Source organism: Pezoporus wallicus, unplaced genomic scaffold, assembly GCF_028554395.1.
Source record: "Pezoporus wallicus isolate ANWC-B61680 ecotype Strahan unplaced genomic scaffold, APGP_CSIRO_Pwel_v1 contig_9942, whole genome shotgun sequence".
Lineage (NCBI taxonomy): Eukaryota > Metazoa > Chordata > Aves > Psittaciformes > Psittacidae > Pezoporus > Pezoporus wallicus.
In genome coordinates this window covers 84171-105054 of record NW_026641239.1, presented here as the reverse complement: position 1 = coordinate 105054, position 20884 = coordinate 84171, and the positions used below count along the sequence as shown (strand labels likewise).

The window sequence follows — 20884 nt, the reverse complement described above, 5'->3', positions numbered from 1 at the left end:
CAGCCATGTCTCTGGGCTTACCGTGGTGATGCTAGCATTCAAACACCACAAATAAACCAGCATGACAACAGATGCACAGCTTCAGCCATAGCTGCTGCAAGCCAGAATTAAACAGCACCTAAAAACCAGAAAGAGACAGAGATACTGGAAAACACCAAAAGATGCTGAAACTAAAGCATGGTTTATCCTTAACACATTTTCCTGTGCAGCATTTTTGTACACGGATAACATGTACAGTGATGATGTGCATGCACCTGGGTGTATCTGTTCCATCTTCAGCTGCCTCTTGCTGCGGCATGACTCAGCTCTGGGTCCTGTTAACCACTCCTTTCTGAGCATTCAAACTGACATCTAATTCATTACGAGCAATCTGCTTTCACCACTGGTAACCTTCTGCCTGCTGATACAGATATCTGATAGACCAGGCACCATTCATGGTCAGTATTTACTGCAGGCAACCAAAAATCAGGTCTTTGCCAACAAAACGTTGCCTTACCCTAAAAGTACCCTGAAGTCCTACTTCCCAAGCTGGTTTTTATTGGGTTTATCTTTTAAAAATGTGTGTGCCAAAGACCTGAAACACTCAATTCAAATCATATCACCATAACCAGGGTGATACCTAAGCGAGAAGCTTTTTTTAGTGTGAAAGAAGGGAGCAGAGGGGATGGCACTATTCCACTTCCAGAAGCCAAGAAGGAGAACTTCTGATCAGATCAAATCCAACATAATTTAGTCAGTGCATAAGATGCTCTAAAAGCAAACAGGAAGTTACATGAATTAAATTAAACATAAAACCCAGGCTTACAGTTATTAACGCAATAGAGAGCTGAAATGGAACATCACACACAACTTCATGCTGTCCAAGGACACGCTCAGAATAGCCAAGTCCTCTCAAGTTAAGGATGATGGAATTCTGAAGCGGGGGAAAGTAACCTGAATACACAGAGCTGCTGGCAGGGTAAGTCAAGTACCCAGATCTTTCAAGCTTCATTTCAGCATCCTAACCATGGTGTGGCCCAGTGTCTTCTTCCACTGGGCTTGAGTAGGGACCTTTACCAAAACACAGCAAAACAGTCCTCAAACAGAAAAGATGTAGAACCTTCTCTACTCCGATTTTGCAGGAGTTAAGCACAGTCCTAATGGTTATATTGGAAAGACAGTGTAAAAGGTAGCCAGGAGCTAGGAACCCTGTTACCCCAGGGGTGGGTTTTAGACTATTTCTGAACCTGCACTTCGTAAGGTACAAGTAAGAAATGATCCATATCAACCTGGACTGACAGTACTTCAACAGCAAAACTGCTGGAGGACAGTAAAGGACTTTTGGGGTTTGTTCTTGTTCACTTTAAGCAAGGCTTTCCATATCTCACTGTGCACAACTAGGTTGGCACTACGCTAACAGGGAACCAAGTCCAAAAGCAACAGGGCTTCCCAACCTCTCCAGTAACACTTTTCCTGCCCTTTCAGGAGTTGTGGACACCGCAGGACCATGTTTCTGTTTACACCATGTGAACCACATTACAAGTACAGGCAGCTTCAAACCAAAGCATCTGTTTCCATGGCAATGGGACTGCATCAGCAATCCACCGGGTTTAGTTTAGGCCATCTTCACTCAGGCTTGAACGCTGCACACAAATCATTGCTGTTAACAGCAATGCAAGTGATGTCACTAGTAACCATGGTGCCCACAGCAGAGGTTTCCACGTGCCCTTTGTGCTCCAACACACCTCCTTTCACGCATGACAATGATTTTAATCCAATTAATGCTGATAAAGAAAAATAATACATGAAGGGCCAGTGTCAATACTTCTTTAGCAAAGGAAGGTTCATTTGAGTCAACAAGATAACGATCAGAACATGAGGCTTTACAACAGCACTTTGACTCCGAGCCTCATTGTGGTGTACACATTGGAATGACCTGAAACCCCGGGGAGAGGGGAAAGAAATCTGTTGCTCGTCAGTGGCTTCATTAATAAAGGCAAAAAAGCAGCCGTCCTAAACATCCTCCTTCTAGGTTTGAATAGTGTACGGCGTGCAGTGTTTCGTTCCACTTTGCAATACTCCTTCCCCCAAACACCGGTGCTTCACCAGCAGAGCATAAAACCCCGTCTTAAGTGTTCCTAACATCCAGCTGAAAACAAAGAAAAGGAGTCCTAAGATGAGAGAGTTGTAAAGCGTAGAGGGAAATTAGAAGAGTCCCCATCCTAGCAGAAACCTGGTCCCAGTGCTATGAAAAGACTGCCCCTTTCCAGGCTGCTGTGTCAGGTGGCCAAGGAGCGCAGCTCGATCAATATAGAGATATTTAACATTTCACAGAGACCTAAAACTTTGCTGACCATGAACACAGCCTCCTCTACATCCACTCACTTTACAGATCAAGGACCCACCTTTGCATCCCTGCCTGACACTGCATTTGGAAGGTCTGCAAGGAGCTGCCATCTGATCATCCCCCTGCCTGCAGCAGGGATATTATGGGGCTCTTCCCTCAAGTTTACCAAGTAAGAATTGGGAATATCACATAGGAATTGCTGACCTTTTGCTGCATGCTTATCCCATTATACAGCCACTATGTAATTTTACCTTCAAGGAGATATTAAGCACACAAGGAGAAAGATGAAGATGTCACTCATGAAGGATCTTCTTGTCAGAGGGAAGCACATGTAGAGCTGCTTTCTGATGGAAGGTATGTTAGTGTCCAGAAGATAACAGGCCTGTTCCTGCCACCCCTTCACTCTCCCAAGAGCTGTTATGAGGTGAGGGTCATAGCTCTTTGCAGCTGTAAGAACCTCCTCCTTCTGGGTTTCCAGCCCCAAATACTGCAAGACTCTTGGCCAGCAGAAGCAGAGCAAAGCTGAGCATGGAAAAGAAGGGACAATTCTCACCCCAGAAAGTGCAGGTTATCCTCATCTGCAGCACCATTACTCTTGGCTGCTTTTCTCGTAATGTAAAACACATCCCTAAGAAAAAGCCCTAAAAGTTAAAGGCAGGACAGGTTGCCAGCAGCAGACTCACGCAAGACAGAGCGGAAATATGGGCAGCACCAATGTGTACAGATGCTGTACGCACTGCGTTATTTGGAATTGGGTCTTGATATTAACGAAGCTGTTTGTACAAAACCAGGACATTTCGGGGACGATCAGTTGTGCAGAACCATAAAAACTTTACGGCATTAAGGGAACCATTCCCATGGCCACTCATTAATCACTTTGTCTTACAAAGACACCCTTACAAAGTTACACTCCGACGGAGCCAGGGCTGGATGTGCCAGAGGTACATGAAGTAGGAATCACTTTATTATGGAGATACCTCAAGCTTGTTTACCCCACATGCTCCATCTTTCAAAATGTCTACTCCACTTCCAGCTCAGTGTTTCATCTTCCCTTGATTATTTCCTTCCCTGGTTTTAAACAGGTTTTTCCCTGTATTAACTTTTCCACAGGCACTTTCTATGAGAATTACTGTCCCCAGCTTAAGGGAAGTAAAGTAAGTTGTCCATTATTGTATTGCGAGCCAGAGATGAAATTTCAACTCGGGGTGTTTTGGATCAATTCTCTGGCTATATCCCTTAGATTTTAGGAACTCAGTGCAATTATTCACTAACAATAGGCTGCATGCTACAATACTGGAGGACTGGCTTAAAGAAATCCTCATGGTTTTCCTAATACTTAAATCATTATTTGCCTTCAGGTATTTGAAGAAGTGAGAGCCTAATCTGCGTCAACAGCCAAGACTCTGTCCACATGTCAGAAATCTTCTTCTATAGGAATAAAAAAGGAAAAAAGGATTTTTGACAGTCACAAGCTCAGTGGGATTATCAGTGCTGCATCCTCTATTCAAACTAGTACCAGTCTGAGGTTTGAATTAATTGTTGTGATATAAGCTTTATAGCTTCACTCAGCTTTGCTAGAGAAAGAGAGCACGTGTGAACTGTCAAGGCAACACAGTTCACAACTCTAAAATCAATCTCGTTTTCACCAGTTGAAGAACTGCTCCAGGATAACAACTTCAAAATAAAGAAGTAAATGCAGAAAAGATGTTTGCTATTTTGGTCTGTTTTCCCAAAATGATAACCCATCACTGTCACCTGTGCAAATCACACTGCACTGAACGTACCGGTACCTCCCTTGGTTCTCAAAGCTAAGTGTCTCGCTCTTCTTTCAGAAGGATGCAAGCCCTCATGATCACAAAGAAAAGGTTATGAAAACCGAAGGAAGGAAGAACACAGAAGTCACAGCTTTTAAATACTGCAGCACAGAATTTGGCAGGGAAACTTCAAATCAGGCTTTTGCTTTTAGACTTGTGATTCCAGGGTCTCGGGAGCTGTCAGCAGTGTCACTTGCTTTTAAAATTAAAGCATATATGTCTATCTGTCCAGATGGCCAAGGCATCTGCAAATGAAACAAAAATAATCAGCCATCCCGTTCTTCAGTGTCCAGAGATGAAGGGTTAGTTTGTTTTCCCCCACTCAATCAATCTTTCACCATCTGCTGAGCCTGCTGGCAATTGCCAAGTGTAGCTAACAGTTTAAGGGACATGGCTTTTGCACCCAGGTATCAGGACATGGCCTCAAGAATTACCACCACCAAGCACACATTTATGTCTATTCTCAGAGGTAGTACCTGAGAGCTACATGCAAATGAAGGAGAAAACAGGTCAGTGCAGGGGTCTGGAAACTGAAACGACGGATAAAGCATCATCCTTCAGCAAAGAGGGAAGTGACTCAGGGTACTCCATCAGCATCACAGCACCATCACGCCTGGAAACACGCTCTGATTTTTCAGGGAAGGCAATAAACACAAAGCCCTGAGGGAATGTAGAAGAGAGGCTCATGTTCAAAGATGAGAAGAGCCCTCAATTCCCAGGATCCTGCCCGAGATCAGCAGACAGTGCTGAGCAGATGGGTTCTCTTTAACAGACTGCCTCAAACAGGGGCAAATCCTTCTTCAGTCACGGACCCCTGAAGTGCTGAATAACATATTAAGTGTTATTAGCTTATAAGGATGACACAGCACCTTAAAATAAGTCTAATCCTCAAAAGGCAATCACTAGGTCCAGAAGAATTCCTTTAAAGGACACCATCTTTGAAGGAAGATCACAAGTACTTGGAGAAAACTGTGTGGAGAAAATGCGGACCGGAGTTATTTACAGCAGAGATAGCAAGCTATGGACACTGATACAAAAATAACATTTAATAACAGGAGGGATTCTCTCATCTTATATAAGGGTCGGAAGGGCAACAGTCCCTCGGAATCTTATGGCATATGGAACCACAGTAATGAACGTTATTAAGATGGTAAATGGACTGACCTTTGGCTAATACCACACTGATCTCTCTGACAAGCACATTCAGATCTTGGAACACAAGCCTCTGTGAGACAGAGACTTTAAAGTGTGGGCTGTTTCTGGGCTGAGTGGAGGTGTATCTAAAGGTAGGTTCCCTGAACACACAAGAAAAGGAAGCAAGTGTTATAGGAAAGTTATTGAGACACGCATGTGCAGCTCACTTACAAGAGGAAGAATTAAAGGACTCTTTAATAAGATCTACTTAATGTATAACACAGAATGGGCCAATCTTTTGTGCACGACAGGCTTCAAAGTCCTCACAGAGACAGAAATACTGCACATGCCTTTGATGGGATTGATGTGCAGAGACAGAGAAGACATCCAGGACAGAGTCCTGGGTTCAGCGCTCCTGCAGGAAGAAAGAAAACCCTACAGATGTTTACAGTCGTCCCCTCCATAACTGGTTTGTGTTTCATGAAAACTCTCTTCAGTGCTCATCTCCACCTGCTTTCTGCTTATGTTAAGAGAGGAGCCTGCAGTTTCCCCAGGTCAAGCTGCAGTTCCAATGGGCAACTCTCAAGGTTGAGTATATCCAGAGATCCCTTACCCTTGGAAGCACAACAGGATCTGAAACGTGTGCACTGATCCCTAGGAAAGAGTTATACCACAAAACTGTTGTCTAGAAAAGCAGTACAAGGAATTATTTCACTGTTTTGAAATATTTTGCCCATTTTATGCACCAGAATAAAATCAGGTCACAGCAGGAAGGCAGATCACTGGCTCCAAGCTCAGATATGAAGATGGGTATCTTTTAATTTGGATAGAAAAAGAGACCAAAACTCTTCTTCTATGAAGCAATATGGAAAAGCTAATGATGCAACATGGAAAAGCTAAGACCTAACTGCTGTGTGTTTAATGCAGCAAGAGCTCCCAACCTGAAGACACTGACAGCATGAGAGGTTTCCCATGAAAATACAGATATTGATAGGCTAAAATTTAATAGAGAAAACCAATTCAGTTCAGATCTGCTGGGCTGCAAGTGAAGGGTACATTAAGTCCTTTGCTTTAATGTAAGATTAACTTATTTATGGAAGAATTCAAGTGCTACTTAAAGTACTGAAACCACTGTCTTTGTAGATAGTATTTCAGAAGGTAGCAGAAAGCAACACTTAAGAGATTTGTTGCTCCACTTCTCTCACCCTCAAATAATATTATTATTAATAATAATAATGATAATAATAATACTGATGCAAAGCAGCAGCCACTCACCTCAGTTTCCACAACTTTATACACCAGCCTGGAGGACATTAAGAGGAATTACAAAGCAACATGGGCACGCACACAGTGATTTATTGCGTGTCTGGCCTGCCTAGTGGAGCAGAGAACCAGAGAGGCTGGATTGTACACTGCACAATGTTAATTCTCCCAGCCAATAAATACAGTAAATATGAGTACAGCCTGTCCCAGTTTAATGGAAGCATCCTTTGCTACCTGGGTGTGATCATCAAATCTGGTGGAAATTTTTGTGAAGACTTCTAAAGAAGGATTGTTCTCTTCTGAAAGGAGACAAAAGGACTTTCCACTGCAAAGACCTCCATGAAAACACCTTTGAACAATGACCACAGCACTGCAGCTTGAGACTGAACATCCTAACTGCATTCAAATGGCTTTGAAGCACTACTTTCACAGAAAGGGTTCCCAGAGCAATTCCATGGGCTTCATCCCCCAGGTGAGAAGGTCCTTTTGGAAAACTTTCATTTGGAGGATGCTGAAATCTAGGAAAATTAATGGATTGCTCCTTAAAGAGCACCTTTATACCAACTGGTTTGGAGATGAATGGGAATCCTCACTCATGAGCTCGATGATAAATCAATGATCGACTTCCAAGCACATGCTTAAGGCTCTCAAAACCCCTTGAGGAGTGATTGTGACATCTCCTTCTTACACTGTTGGAAAACTGCTTCTTACACAACCAGGCTGACGAGTGTCTCCAGCAATAATGACACCATACCCAACCAATGCCTTTGAAACGAACCTTTTGCTTTTAAGAATCGCTCCACTCCCCAGGAGCTACTCGAAATCATTCTGTTCCATGTTTCAGTCAAAAGACTTAAGAAATGCCTCAACACCGCTGCTCTACACAGATCTCTCAGCTTGTTCCCCTAAGGGGGTTCAACATGCAGAGCTTGCCTTTTCTGTGGCCCCCTTACGTGCTTCACAGGAGAAAGAGACATGAAACCCTTCCTCATTCTCTGATAAGAATGGAAGTCATGCTCCCCACTGCTCTTGCCCCAGTGCCTGCCTCAAAGACAAAACCTCCACTTTTAAATCAAACTGAAGGAAAAGACATTGATAATCATGGCCCAGGGAAAGCTCCCACTGAAGCCAGCAGGGCTGGCTTCCACCAGTTTCAGGAAGAGCTGAAGCAGATTGCTACCCAACATTAACAAACAGAACAGAAACTCCACATTCTACCCTAAGTGGGTTTTCTGGGTTTATTATTTCGTCTTTTCAAACTTGAGACTGGCATTTTCAGTATAAAGCACAGCTAAACTTTTCCTCTTGTTCTTCTTGTACACATAATGCAGCCAAGGCAATGGCTTGGCATGCACTTCTCCAGCTCACCTGGATCTTGGGCTACACGCAGTGGTCCTAGCTTGACCTGGAACTCTCTGAGGGAGATCAGAGACCTGACTTGACACCAGCTATTGCACCTGGTCTAAGAGGAAACCTTACTTTGCTGCACATCAGTGCACTAGAAAATTAGAGCAGGGCTGGATAGCTCCATTCCGATGAGTAATTACTTAAGTAGTTTCTTGGGCCAGGGAACTTCCCCTTGACTGACACCCTAATGGCTTATCACGCCCTTTGACATTAAGATACTGCTAAAATCACTGTCAAGTGAACCAAGTGCAATCCAGTGTTCTGCATAAATGAAACAGAAAGAAGTACTTTAACTCTGAAAGTGAACAGCAAATTCAGCCCCTGACCAAGTCCTCTACAACTCACACTGCCCAGTTAAATACTCAGCCCCCATGAAATCAGGTGGGCTCCTCCTTCTCCATCAGATCATTCCCCTGTAAGCTCTGCTGCTTGCCGACAGCTTCTGCGTAGCTAACACACTGCTTCCATCAACCTGCTCTGTTCAAAGCAACTGAAGTGTCAGGGAAAAATACACAAAAACGAAGCCACCTAAGAAAAATGTTTACTCACTTAGGCTAACATTTAGGTTAAACACAGAAAGATGATGCATTTGTGTCAGAAAAACGAATTTGATTGTTATTACTGGAAAACACACCCCATAGACTGTGTTAATAGTCAAGTCCAAGTGCATGAGTCCTTAAAGAGACACAGTTGGATGGTCAGGGATGAAATGGGGAAATCCTTTTGCTTTAGTTTAGGGACTTTGGTTTTTTCTCCCTTTACTCATTTTAGGGTTTTAAGCCGAAGTAGATCTTTCTACATCACTTCATCCTGCCACAGAAAGCACTCCTGCAAGCTCAGTATCAGATGCGTGCGCTGCTGGATGAGCAAAATTGACTTTTATTTAAAGCGTGGGACAATGAAATAACGCTTCAGATTCATTTCCTTTTATAAATGCTCCTGCTTGGATATCAAACACCAAGAGAATGTGGGCACGGAGGATTTGAGTTACAGAAACCCCAACATTTTAATTAACTGCTTTATTGCAGACAGGGAATTCAACAACAATTCCCACCAGTATTCAGAAGCCTATTAAAATAATCTCAGTTTTATGCCTAAACTGATTAGTATCTATTTCATAGTGGTACATAAGTGAAGAAATATTACATCTAAATACCACACACACTCCCCCCCCCTCCCCAAATTCAAAACTACGCCTTCTCTTTACCCTCTCAAATTCATATTAGGCTGTTTCTTCCCAAGCCTTTAGTTTGCAGCTGGAACTGGGATGAGCAGTAACCATAGTCTAAATGGGAAGCAGTAGCTGCTTAAGCCCTATAGCTCAGTGATTTCCAGGTAGGTACCCACACACACGTGGGCTCAGTGCATCCTTCCACAAGCCACTGTTTCCTCAGCTAGGCCAAACAGAGGCTCTGATTTAGGGATAAGAGGAGGCACATCAAGAAGTTTGTATCACCTCCCCCCCCCCCCCCTTAAAAAGCACCCAGCAAACCTCAAATATAACACATCCAATCCTGCAGCAATGCCCCACTCTTCCACACAAAGCCCCGTGTTCCCCTGCACTCACCCACACGGGCTGAAACATTACTGACCTGTATCATGTAGAGCTGCGCGATTCGATATTCGTCCACGCTCATGGGCAGAGGAATACGATATTCCTTTATGAGCATTTTGAATCCAAAAATCCTTTGTCCGCTCAGAAACACAATCCAGAAGTTTTTAGTAAAGGCTCCTTAAACAATGGCCAGGAAATGCATTGAGGATCCCTGAAACAGAGGGGGGAGGGGGAAGGAGAGAAGCAGTTATTTTCCATCCTTAGTGCAGAACATCCTATTAGGACCAAAAAAAAAGAGCAAACGAGAGGCAAACATTAATTTCTGTAATAGCTATAAGCTTAACAGCAGAAAGGAGAATCCCTGGAGTGCTCCCAGCCCCTCGGTATCAAATTGAGCAGGATCTTTTAGTATAATGTTTATTTGCTTCAGGGGATACCATCAAAGCTATTACCTTCCTGACCTCTGCCACTGTACCAATCAGACTTTCATATGCAATAGCATCTCCATGGAAGAGATGGGACAAAAGCTCAAAATGAATAGGCAGACCTTCTGTTGCCAGACAATGAAGTATCTCTCCAATGTCAGCAACGCACGAGAGTTGCATCCACTCAAAGGTATCAGGTTTTATCTTCTCGCCTTCATTCAGCAGCGAGAAAAGGCAATAATTAGACTTCCTCGGTCCTCAGGAACACCACGATGGATAAAGTAATTTGAATTCTAACAATAAAGACAGCAGAAATGTACTTTTCTTCCCTGCTTTATTCTGGATTAGTGTCTTGGTAGGATCCCTTCTCTTTCACCGCCAAAGTATTCCACAGGCAAAATCCTGCTGCCACCGATGTCGATGCCAGATGCATTTTTGCCCTCCCGCTGCAGAAGAATACAGCCGAAGATCAAACTGCAACATCAAAAATCCCACCATACCTCAGCTCAAAGCAATTCAATAGAATTATTGCTTAAGAATAGGGGAAATACAGCATTTACTACACCAACAGTTAAAGCAGTAACTTTGCAAATATTCTTAAGGCTCCCGATGGCCTGGTGATAAAGACAATACAATCATTAAGGAAAGGGAGGTAAGGAGGAAGAAAACTGATAGGGAAGAGAGGACACAAGGAGTAAAGCTGTCTACCATCACGCCAAATCAGCCTCAGCAGGATCTGATGACCTCTCCTGGCACACAAAGTGCTTGCCTGGTTCCTTCTCATCGCCAAAATCTACCTTTGTGCTGTGCCTGCTTATTGGAGGTCTTCAGATACAACTGCTGGAGTGAACACAGCCCCAGACCCTAAGCCTGGGGAAGGGAAAAAGAGATTACAACCAACCAACCTAGCTAGTGGATTAAACCATGGTCTGGGAACCAGGAAGCCACTGCTCTCAACAGGACTCAGCACTACTCAGGGTTTCCACAGCACTTCACCAACCTTTAACAAGGTTTAGAGAGGTTAAAACACATGCCCTTGGTCACGGACCAACCCTTCTCTGGACCTGCTCCAGCACCTCAATGTCTCTCTTTTAATGTGGGGCCCAGAACTGAACACAGGATTCAAGGTGCAGCCTCACCAGTGCCGAGTGCAGGGAGTCAATCACTCCCTTAGTCCTGCTGTAAAGCCGAGCCATCCCAGCCTGACTCTTCTGGAATAGCAATTGTTCTGGTGCTACATCAATCTATTCTCAAATTCAATTCCCTGTTTCATTTTATGCTGTCAGAACAATCTCTGTGTGTGAATGGGGGGTTAAAGAAATTTTGCCATGGCAATCCCTGGCATAATAGCAGACTGCACTGCCCGACGCTGCCATGCCTATGTGCATCCATGCCCACGTGCAGGATTTCCTCCATCAAGCTAATTCTCCACAACAGGTAGAGATAATCTCATTAGGTGGGTTTTAATTAGTGTCATGGCAAAGAACTACAGTAACCACCAGAAGATGATCTCAAGTGCTGGCCCCAGAGCTGCACTGGATCCCATTTCCTGGACGTAATGGCAGTGGGAGACACAGCCACACGTCTTGAGCAGTTCGTTATGCTTTAGAGACCTTGGAAGATTAGATTTAAAAGCTCTGAAAGTGATTCTGCTCCCACCGTAAGGACATCAGTCACATCTGCCTTCGCTGCTTGCTAAAAACAGGATATTCCTATTGATTGCAAGAGATGAATAAAACAAATAGAACCTTAAAAGCAACAAAATGGCAGGAAACCAGTACCAAGATGGGGAAAAGTGTGTTTATAATGAAGTGCCAGGCAGGCAGTCATTCAGACAGCCAAGACACAAGAGGGTTTCTTTTATGACAGACTCAAAACCCAACCATTTCAGCCCCGAGCAGGCACAGAGCAGCCTGGAAGCACCTGGCACACAGAGCTTGTCTGGCCACAGCCGTGGCTCCTGGTCCAGCTTTCTGCTTGGCTTTTATAGGTGCTGAGGTTTTGCCGTGAAGTTCCCCTTCAGGTTTCTACTTCCCTGGGGTCAGCAGTGTTTTGGCTCAGCCTGCAGGTCTCCAGGCAGGAGGAGGTCCTGGTGATGTGCCCATTGGAAAGGTGATGCTCCCAAAAACTCCAAGGGCAGCTGCTCACTACGGCAACCAGGCCCCAAAAGTCGAGTAGAAAACAACCCTGGAAACACACTGAGCAATAGCAAGGACCAAATCACAGCCTTAAACCAAAGGGGGCAGCAGGAAAAGGCACCTGGGATCAGCAGCCCTGACCCTGAAGGAGGGACTTTTTGAACTGGACTGGTTAAAAAATCCAATAGTAATCACGATAAACTTGCAGCTTGGGCTGCCATTGAGCTGAAACAACCTGCCCCAACCCTTCCAAGAGCAGTGGAACCCAGCTGGCAAGCCATGAAAGATGAGCACAGGGTTTCACCACATTCACATCCTAGGGGACACCCTGCCAAGTGAGACAGAGGTGGCAACATCACCCTTCAGACAACTCATTGAGGACAGTGGCCTCCTTCCACAGTCTTGGGACTCGACGGAGGCTCAAAGCTCACTGAGCTGTTTGCTGTATTGTTCAAACAACACACCGAAGTTTGCCTGCAGACATGATGGCTGCCATGGAGGGAAGAGAAAGCCTTTCCAAAGCAATGGAGCCACCACACAGCTTTGGAATAGGGGTGTCAGAACACCAGCTGTGGCCCTGGCACTTGCAACACATCCAGCCCATCGCTACAGCCAGCCAGAGATGTTTGAACAGGGATACTCGATGTGATGGGATTAGCAAGCATCCGTTTGGATGGGAGGCTGGATTTGGGTCTGGAAGTTCAGCTTGGTGCCCTATGGGTTTGCCAAACCCCTGTGGCCACACAACCAGGGCCGGTGGCAGGCCGGGGCTGTCTGCAAACCCCAGCGTGCAGCCGGCTTCTCCCCGCAAGAGGAAAACAATGGTGACGCAGGACATTTCCAGACTCGCTGCTGTTCCTGCTACAGCCAAGTGGCACATTTGTAGAGGCCGTTATTCAATCCCTGCTCAGGGCTGGAGTAACTGTGAGAGCCAGGCACAGGGTTTTATACCTCAATTATCTCAAAATCAGGTTCTCAAAGCATCATAATTACGCTCCAGAGTCAATATCCTGCTGCGATGAGTCAGGTCCACCTCTGAGCTATTGCTGCAGGCTGTCTGAAGGCAAACACACAGTGCGCTGCATTTACTTCTGATTTCAACAGTTTCCCTCGCAACAACTTGAAGGAAGTGCCTTTTCTTTAAAGCGAGGGGCGTATCAGGAGCTGCAGGAACTGAACAGACCAAGAGACCCAGCCAAGGCTCTCCATGAGCCTGGTGGTTGGTTGGGTTCTCACTTTGGGAGCATCAGGGCCAGCCTCCCCGGTACCAAACGAGGCAGCAGAGGACTGATGACAACTGACAGCTTGTAATTAACGACTAAGAGTTAAGCATGAAGGGTGTTCAACCTGGGCCACTGGAGTCCTGGAGGTCAAACCCTGGCCAGGCTTCACAGGCTGGCCCACAAGAGTATTACAGCAACAATCCTGGCTCCTTGACACATCATTTGGGTCCCGTGCAGGAGAAGCCCTCACACTGGTGGGTTCAGGCTACAGAAGGGCTGTTCCCACCCTGTTCCATGCTGTGCTGCTATAGCTGCCACTTCCACACCTCATTTCTGACCAGCTCACGTTTCCTGTGTCCAGGCTGCTGAGCACAGGCTTTTTAAGGCTCTGAAATGAGCTGTACCACGGCAGCAACAGCCCACCCTGTGTCACAGCTGCTATTTTCCATTTTCAAGAGGGAAGAAAAGCCCTAGAAATAGAGAGCAGCTATAATGAGCTTTTTCTAGCCTCACAGGAGGTTCATTTTGCACTATTATAAAGTTAAAAGACTCACCCTAGGAAGGAAAAAAAAACATCATGGAGGTGGGGCAGAGCAGGCAGCAGCAGAGGCAGGTACCAGCCTCAGGTTTTTATCAACCACTGCCTGTTCAAGGCTCTGCTGCCTTTTGAAGTTGAGGAAAATCTCCCCTATGAAAGATGAAACTCATGAGCTGAAGATCAATACCTTTGGCTCAGCTTTTGAACAATCTTCTCTGCAGTATTTGCACAAAAGTGAGAAATAAAAGATAATTACCAAAAACAACTGCAAGAAAACCGAGTCAAACATGCAGTGGCGAAAGGATGAGCAAAGGCATTACCTGGAGACCTCACCTACCTCCCTAAAACACTTTCCTTGGGTCCTTTACATCTCCTTTATCCCCCAAGAAGTTGCCTCCTTGAAGAAAGTGCTATCAAAGAGACATGAGCATCGATCCCAAGCGTATCAAACACTTGGGCTTTGGGAAGCAACACCAGGCTTAACAGCCCAGCTGCCTTCCCTCTCCCCTGCAGAGCTCCCTGAAGGTGGATACAGCCATACCCCCAACTGGAAGCACCGCATACAGAGCGCGCTTGGATTTATTTATGCCATTGGAAGCAGCATCATAAACGTGAAGCAGATTCCTAGGTCCCAAGTCAGCATTTCTAAAGGCAGCCTCGACGCTCACACCTTGATTAATGCAGCATTGCTGCTGGCCCAGAAGCCTTGCTCAGCTTCATCTCCCCAGAATATCACTGCTGCAAAGACCATTCCCTTCCTCTGTCACTCAGACCCCATTGTCCACAGTGCCCCCAGCTCTCAGGAGACGCTTTCCATCAGCACCTGCAAAACATCACTGTGGAAGCCTCCTCAGCCCCTGCTCCCCTGCAGTGCCTACCTGACCCTTGGCAAAGGCTGCAGCACACGTAGCCTGAGATCCATCACACGGACCCGCGTGGCCTCGTAACTGTGGTGCCCACATCCTGCTGCTGCCTACATTGGGAAGCACCACGGAACAGAGATGAACTTCTTGTTTTGTGAATGCATGACACTTAGCACAGTATCAGCTGGAGCACAAGTCTCCTCTGATCACATGAACGACTGTCACTACAGAAAGGTCAAGGGGAAAACGTAATTTATGAGTATTTTTCAAGCAGATGAACTGAATGCTTGTATTTTACCATTCCCTTCTCTCCCCTCTCCTCCCAACCCTACCAAAGTGATCCTGCGCAGGCAGTGTTCATGTTGAAAGGTTAAAAAACCCCAACATCCTTATTCAGTAACATTGTGGCTACCATTATTTGCCATAACACTTGACACTACACTCCAAACTGCCTCTCTCATACGTGTGTGTGCCACAAGCTGAAGAGACAGAATGAGCTTTTAAACCAAGTAGTTTTCAGGGTCGTACTTTCTGAATGGCAGCGGAACTCCTTTGTCAATAAGTGATGCTCACTGTAACCGTCCAGCTTAATCGTACATCTCATCTGTCCCACCTTTCTCAAATGGAAGCTTTCATGCAGCTGCTTTCACACATCCAAGTTTCATGACTGAGCTTAGATGGCATCTGACAGTGAATCTGCCCTCCCTGCAAAGCCACAGAGTCCTCCCCATGCTGGAGCAGCTGCAGCGTGCGGCCGAGGCTGGCAGCCGAGCTGGGAATCCCTGTGCATACCTACAGGCTGCAACATGGTCAGGGATGAAGGAAGGGGAGGAAGGGGAAAAAGCAACACGCATGGAAATCAGCTTTCTCGGGTGCAAACCTCAGGGTAAACCTCAGGGATCTCTCAGAGGCAGAGCACTGCAATGGGCTGAGGATGAAACACTGCTCGGTAAAGGCAGACGCAGAGCCAACGAGTTGCATTTACAGTACTTGATCTTTTTCCATTATTAGACACAATTTGACGTCACTTATAGAATTTAAGAGCTCATTGTAAAGCAGACGTTTATTACAACAGAAGAATGGAATCAGTCCAAATGCAATATAGCTACACTGGAGCTATTAAATCTTGCTATAGTTCACTGGGCAGCCAAATACTAGCTTGGAGCAAGGAGAGGGAAGGGGGGGGGGTGGGGAAGAGAAAAAGTAGCACCACACCAAAGCATGCACACATACATCACCTTTTCTCCTTGAAAATTCCATGGTTTTCTATACTTTCCTATGAGCCCTTTGACATCTGGGGAGAGAACTTTACTTCTCCCTGCTTTATAAGGGATGCTGTGGTGCAAAGCAAGCCAGCCCTCTCTATTCACATGCTGACTTCATGGGGATCGGGTGAAGTCCCTCAGCTGAACTTTGGCTGGAAAATTAACATTTCAAGTCCTGCCATGCCTGGAGGTTATGCAATAATGAACTAATAAAGAAGCCATTAAAAGAACTAATAGGCAGACTGAAGTCACTGATGAGTTCAGAGGGAAAGATGAACCAGGCTCTAATCCTTTCCCTGATGCTGGGGATCAAGCTGAATATTGAAAAGAACACCTCTGAAATGAAAGGTTAAACGTTTCCAAGTAGTCTGCATGAAAAGAGCAGCCACAAAACCCAGTGTCCTGTGGCCTTGCCCCAGAGCCAGGCACCAATGTTGAGCTGAGATAAAGAAACCAGGCAGACCTGGCTTTTAACAGGTTCAAATGTCTCAGCATTACAAGCTGGAAACAGGCAGACATTGCGCACACACACATATAAATATGTATAGATGTGTAATACATATTTTATAGACACATACATAGACATATACATACACGGGGAAACAAAAATAAAAGCAGAATTGACAAAGTGCAGCACATGGGCTGAAAACAGGCTGAAAATTGCTGCTGGGTGAGTAAAGACAAATCTATGTAATGCTGCAGCCTGCAGCAATGGACAGTGTTTTCCTCTCATTCCTGGCACATCCATTAGCTGAAGGCCACTGCCATACCGAAGCCTGCGCACTCTGTGGGCAGCAGTGGCAGGGAGATGGGATGCTGGCCAAGTTTATAAAGCAAACCAAACATACCCCATTTCCAGGGTTGCATTAACACTTCACATCTCCAAGCGCTGCAGTCATCGTTCCCGATGGGATTCAGGAGGAGAGTGAGCAGAAGCACGCTTAGTGAGGTCCCCACCCATTAGTCAAGGCTCTTTGTATTAAGTAGTAAAAAGCCAGTAACAAACACAACCACATTGGGTTGTCCCAGTGTGGAGGAATCCTTTTACACAGCTCATAGCAAAAACACTGGCAAGCAGCAAGACATGGGAGAAAGACCAACAAAGACCAAGGGTGAACCAGAGTCAAGGATGACCTCACCTATGCAACTCAAGACCCTCTTCTCCATCCCTTCACACCATCCCTCTTCCCTCTCTCCTTTAGTTGCTGCACTGGAAACTAGTGGGTTTTATTACAACAACAAGAGCAGGAAGTCATGACAGCTCCACTCTTTAATCCTACCAGTAACTATGCATGAAAAGAAGAGACTGAGGTGCAAGAGGACCCAGCTGAGCACCAACCCAGCCCAGACCTACCATGCTCAGACTGACTTTGAAGACAAACGGCCTCAAAGCTAAAAACTGCTCAGGAAACAGGACTATTTATTTTTCTTTTGAGAGAAAAACTCAGGAATGAAGACAAACACTTCAAGCTGCGGGAACAAGGAATCTTGGAGCCTCCAGATTGTTTGCAGACATAAAAGGCTTTTGCTGTCTAACCTCAGTTATCCTCACTACAGTCCAAACCCTGCTCTTCTTGTGCTAATCTCAGGAGAGGCAGCAAGTGGTTCATTAACCACCTTCTTCCACAACCCCTCTTTTTCATGTTCAAAGACACATGCAAAGCCTCTCTCCCTTGTCTTTGTTCTTCACCCCTTCTCCCATCGATCCACATCTCTAAGACTGGTGCGAACCACAGGAGTCCTAGAGAACAAGGATAACCTCATTCCTATAGCTCTTGTTCATGTTCCTCTGCATGATATAGGCAGCTGATGGCCACTCATTGCAGCTCCCACAGAATGGGAACCACACCAGTCATCCCCCATCTTATAGCTTATTCATGGGTCTCTGCACTCATCTTTTCCAACTTGCAGCCCACTGCAGACTATTCCTCAAGGTTATTTTGATTTTTTTTTTTACCTCCAAACACTTGCAGATGCACTAAACCTGGTTTGAGACAGAAAAATGCTATTTTGGGATTGCAGTCAACATTGGACAGACTCTGGATTGCTTCCTCAGTAACTCCCTATTCAAAATGAAAGGGGATGTCAACAGTTACTCTACTCTTTCAGTAGTTACATTCTAGAAGGAAATAACATTTTATTACCTCATTTATGCAAATACCATGTGGAAAAGGAAATGAACATTCAGAGATGGATTAGAAAGACTATTTCAAGGAGGGAAACTCTGTATGATTGTAAAGTCAGTGTTGTAGCACTGTAATACTTCACATCGGTTTCATTAGGCTGAGATTTGCCTTGCCCAAAGGCAAAATAAGGATAGGGGAAATAAGTTCTTCTGCAGCAGAAGAAACTTGTAATGACACCTAAAATTCTTGCACGGGAAGCAGCAGTGAAGGTTGGTGAATAATATTGCAATTGAGATCAAAAGGAAGAGGCCCTTTTGCACAAGAGCAATAAATGTTTAATATCACTGTTTCGTCTTCCATCCGTAACACCAACAGATTAACCAGGTTTGCGGGGCTGGGCAATTCCTTTGGAGTTTTGATCTTGGAAATGATTACACTAAATATTTTATAAGTGCCTTTGAAAGTTTTGTTTCCTTTTTAATAAAGGAAAAAGAATGGCTCTTGGACTGCAGCAGGGTAATGAAAGTGCACAGATAATCAATAACAATTTTCGGTTCATTATTCAGCACATTTGGGGCTGCTCTTACTTCTTCCCCTCTACCACTCCGCATCCCGCATACAGAGTGATGAAGCATTTCTAAACCATCAGACCTCTTGCTTTTGCAAATCACCCTTAATGGCAACCACAACGTGAACACCCAGCCTCCAGAATTCACAGGTTTCCAGGGGGGTTCAGCTGAGCACACTGCACGCTGAGCAGAGGAGGTCAAACTGAACTTACATGGAGCTGGCACTGCTAACGGGGCCAGGACCTTTGCTTTGCCCCACATCCAGCTGCTGCACCTCTGAATGTCAGGACCATTGCAGGTTTTCCAGGACCTGAGGCAATGTATTCATGGCATTGTGTTGTTAGTGGTAAGGACTGAACAGTGCCGTGGTGGCTCTGACCAAGGACAGAAACATTTCCATGTGCTGCTAGAAGAGGAGGCACCATTCAGTCATATGACGATTAAATCAGGAGCCTTTTGGAAGTAGGAGAGTCCTCCCAGGACGAGGATAACATCTGCCTCTGCCTTCCCACTGGAGAATACACGTTTGCAAAACAACTGGGGCTGAAGTGGTTTTAAAGCCCTGAAGGAGAGTAGTTTTTCTCAAGAACTATACAATATTGGTTCATGTAACTACCAAAACCCAAGAGCGCCCCAAGCAGCTGAACCCCAACGCTGCAAGAGTTATTTTTCCATTGTGCATCCAGGAGGGATATACATCTTGGCACACTTCCCACAGGGTTTGTATAATGACAAAGACAATTCCTGGTGGTAATTCTTCCTCTAACAACACAGTGACTCACTGGAGCGTGGCTGCCAATGTTTCCCTATGCTACTGCCCAGTCATCCCCAGGGGTGACAGGTCCAGGACCAGCACCATCATCCTGGAAGCTGCTGTCACCGCTGTGCTTGGCAAGATGAGAAGCCCTGAAGCTCCATTTTTACTTCCCTGCACCAAGTTAAAAGCCCCTTTGCAGCTGGGGGGTGTCTCACATGCTTCTTCCAAACTAGGATGTAATGGCCAGTTAGGGCAATGAGATACCCCATGGATACTACCAAGTGTTAATCCACGTTCCCAACTCCCACCTCCCCTGGGAAAACACACACACTCCCAAAAAAAAACCCTAAAGGACAGACTATGATTACTTAAAACATGGCCAAAACTGGAAACTGAATCCAGGACATGGGAAGGAGAAAGGCAAATGGATGAATCCATCAGACAATGCTCATTCCAAGACCAGAAGCAGAGGAAAAGCAGCTATTACACAGAGGAAATTCTCTCTCAAAAAATCAAAACCTTTAATTACAGAGTGGAGTTGAATTGGAATCTGCCCAAGAAACCAGAATCCCCACTGCTATCCCCAAACTCCCTTAAGATCTTGACTTTAATTCAGCCAGAAATTTGGAAAAAAACACAGTATCTATTGGTGCTGCCTTTTTTTTTTCTAAATAACCAAGTTTTTCAAGGCAAAGGAATGGAGCTGGACACTCTGGTACATAGACACAATGAAGGAGAGAAATTGAACATGTATTTTGCAGTTAGGTACAGGCTGGAGAGACAAAAAGACACAAAACTTAGGATGCCCTGACATATAGCATTGGAAGGAAAACAGAAGTCAGATCACATCTATACCTTCAATGCAAGCAAACCTCAGAAATGAAGTTTCAAAAGCATCCACAACAGATACCTGCAAAGCATTTAAAGTGCTATTAAATAAAAGCCCAAAACAAGAAACAGAAACCACACGCACATTTGGCTTCACCTTCCTGCTATTGTGTGTCTTTTTTAATCACCTCTTCAATTCCTCCTTCGAATATACCGACCACCTTCTCAACAGCCCTGGCGCTGCTCTGCCACCACGGCCATCCATCTCCGGATCTCCCACAACACAGAGAAACCTTCAGGAACCTCAAGGCAGAGGAGACCTGCAGTAAAATCAATCATCATAAGACACAACACGCAGGTGCTGGAGGTTGATGACACCGCAGACAGTGACACTGTCACTCCCAGGAGGGAAGCTGCACCTTTGTATACTTAACTTCTCTACAAGCTTTTCTGAACCCAAGAACAGTGTGTTTCCACATAGCATTTATAAACCCTTCTCTAAATTAAAGTCAGGGCTGGCTCTAGAGTCTTGCATTTGTTTGGTTTTCTTGACAAGCAATTCAATTACCATCTCCATCATTTTGTGGCGAAACAAGATGTGATAGAACTGGGAAAGAAAATGGCACAGTGAAAGGAACATGAGCACCTCCTGG

General features: G+C 45.2%; 1 protein-coding gene across 11 annotated transcripts in view; it reads right to left on the bottom strand.

The window, feature by feature from the left end:
- Positions 1 to 20884, bottom strand: part of PITPNM2 (phosphatidylinositol transfer protein membrane associated 2) — a 131892-nt gene that overhangs the window by 55781 nt on the left and 55227 nt on the right. For all 11 annotated transcript variants that reach the window (XM_057422620.1, XM_057422610.1, XM_057422614.1 and 8 more), the window contains exon 3: positions 9537 to 9710. In XM_057422620.1, coding sequence (XP_057278603.1) covers positions 9537 to 9614 — 78 coding nt within the window. In that variant the 5' untranslated portion in view covers positions 9615 to 9710. The remainder of the gene's footprint in view (positions 1 to 9536; positions 9711 to 20884) is intronic.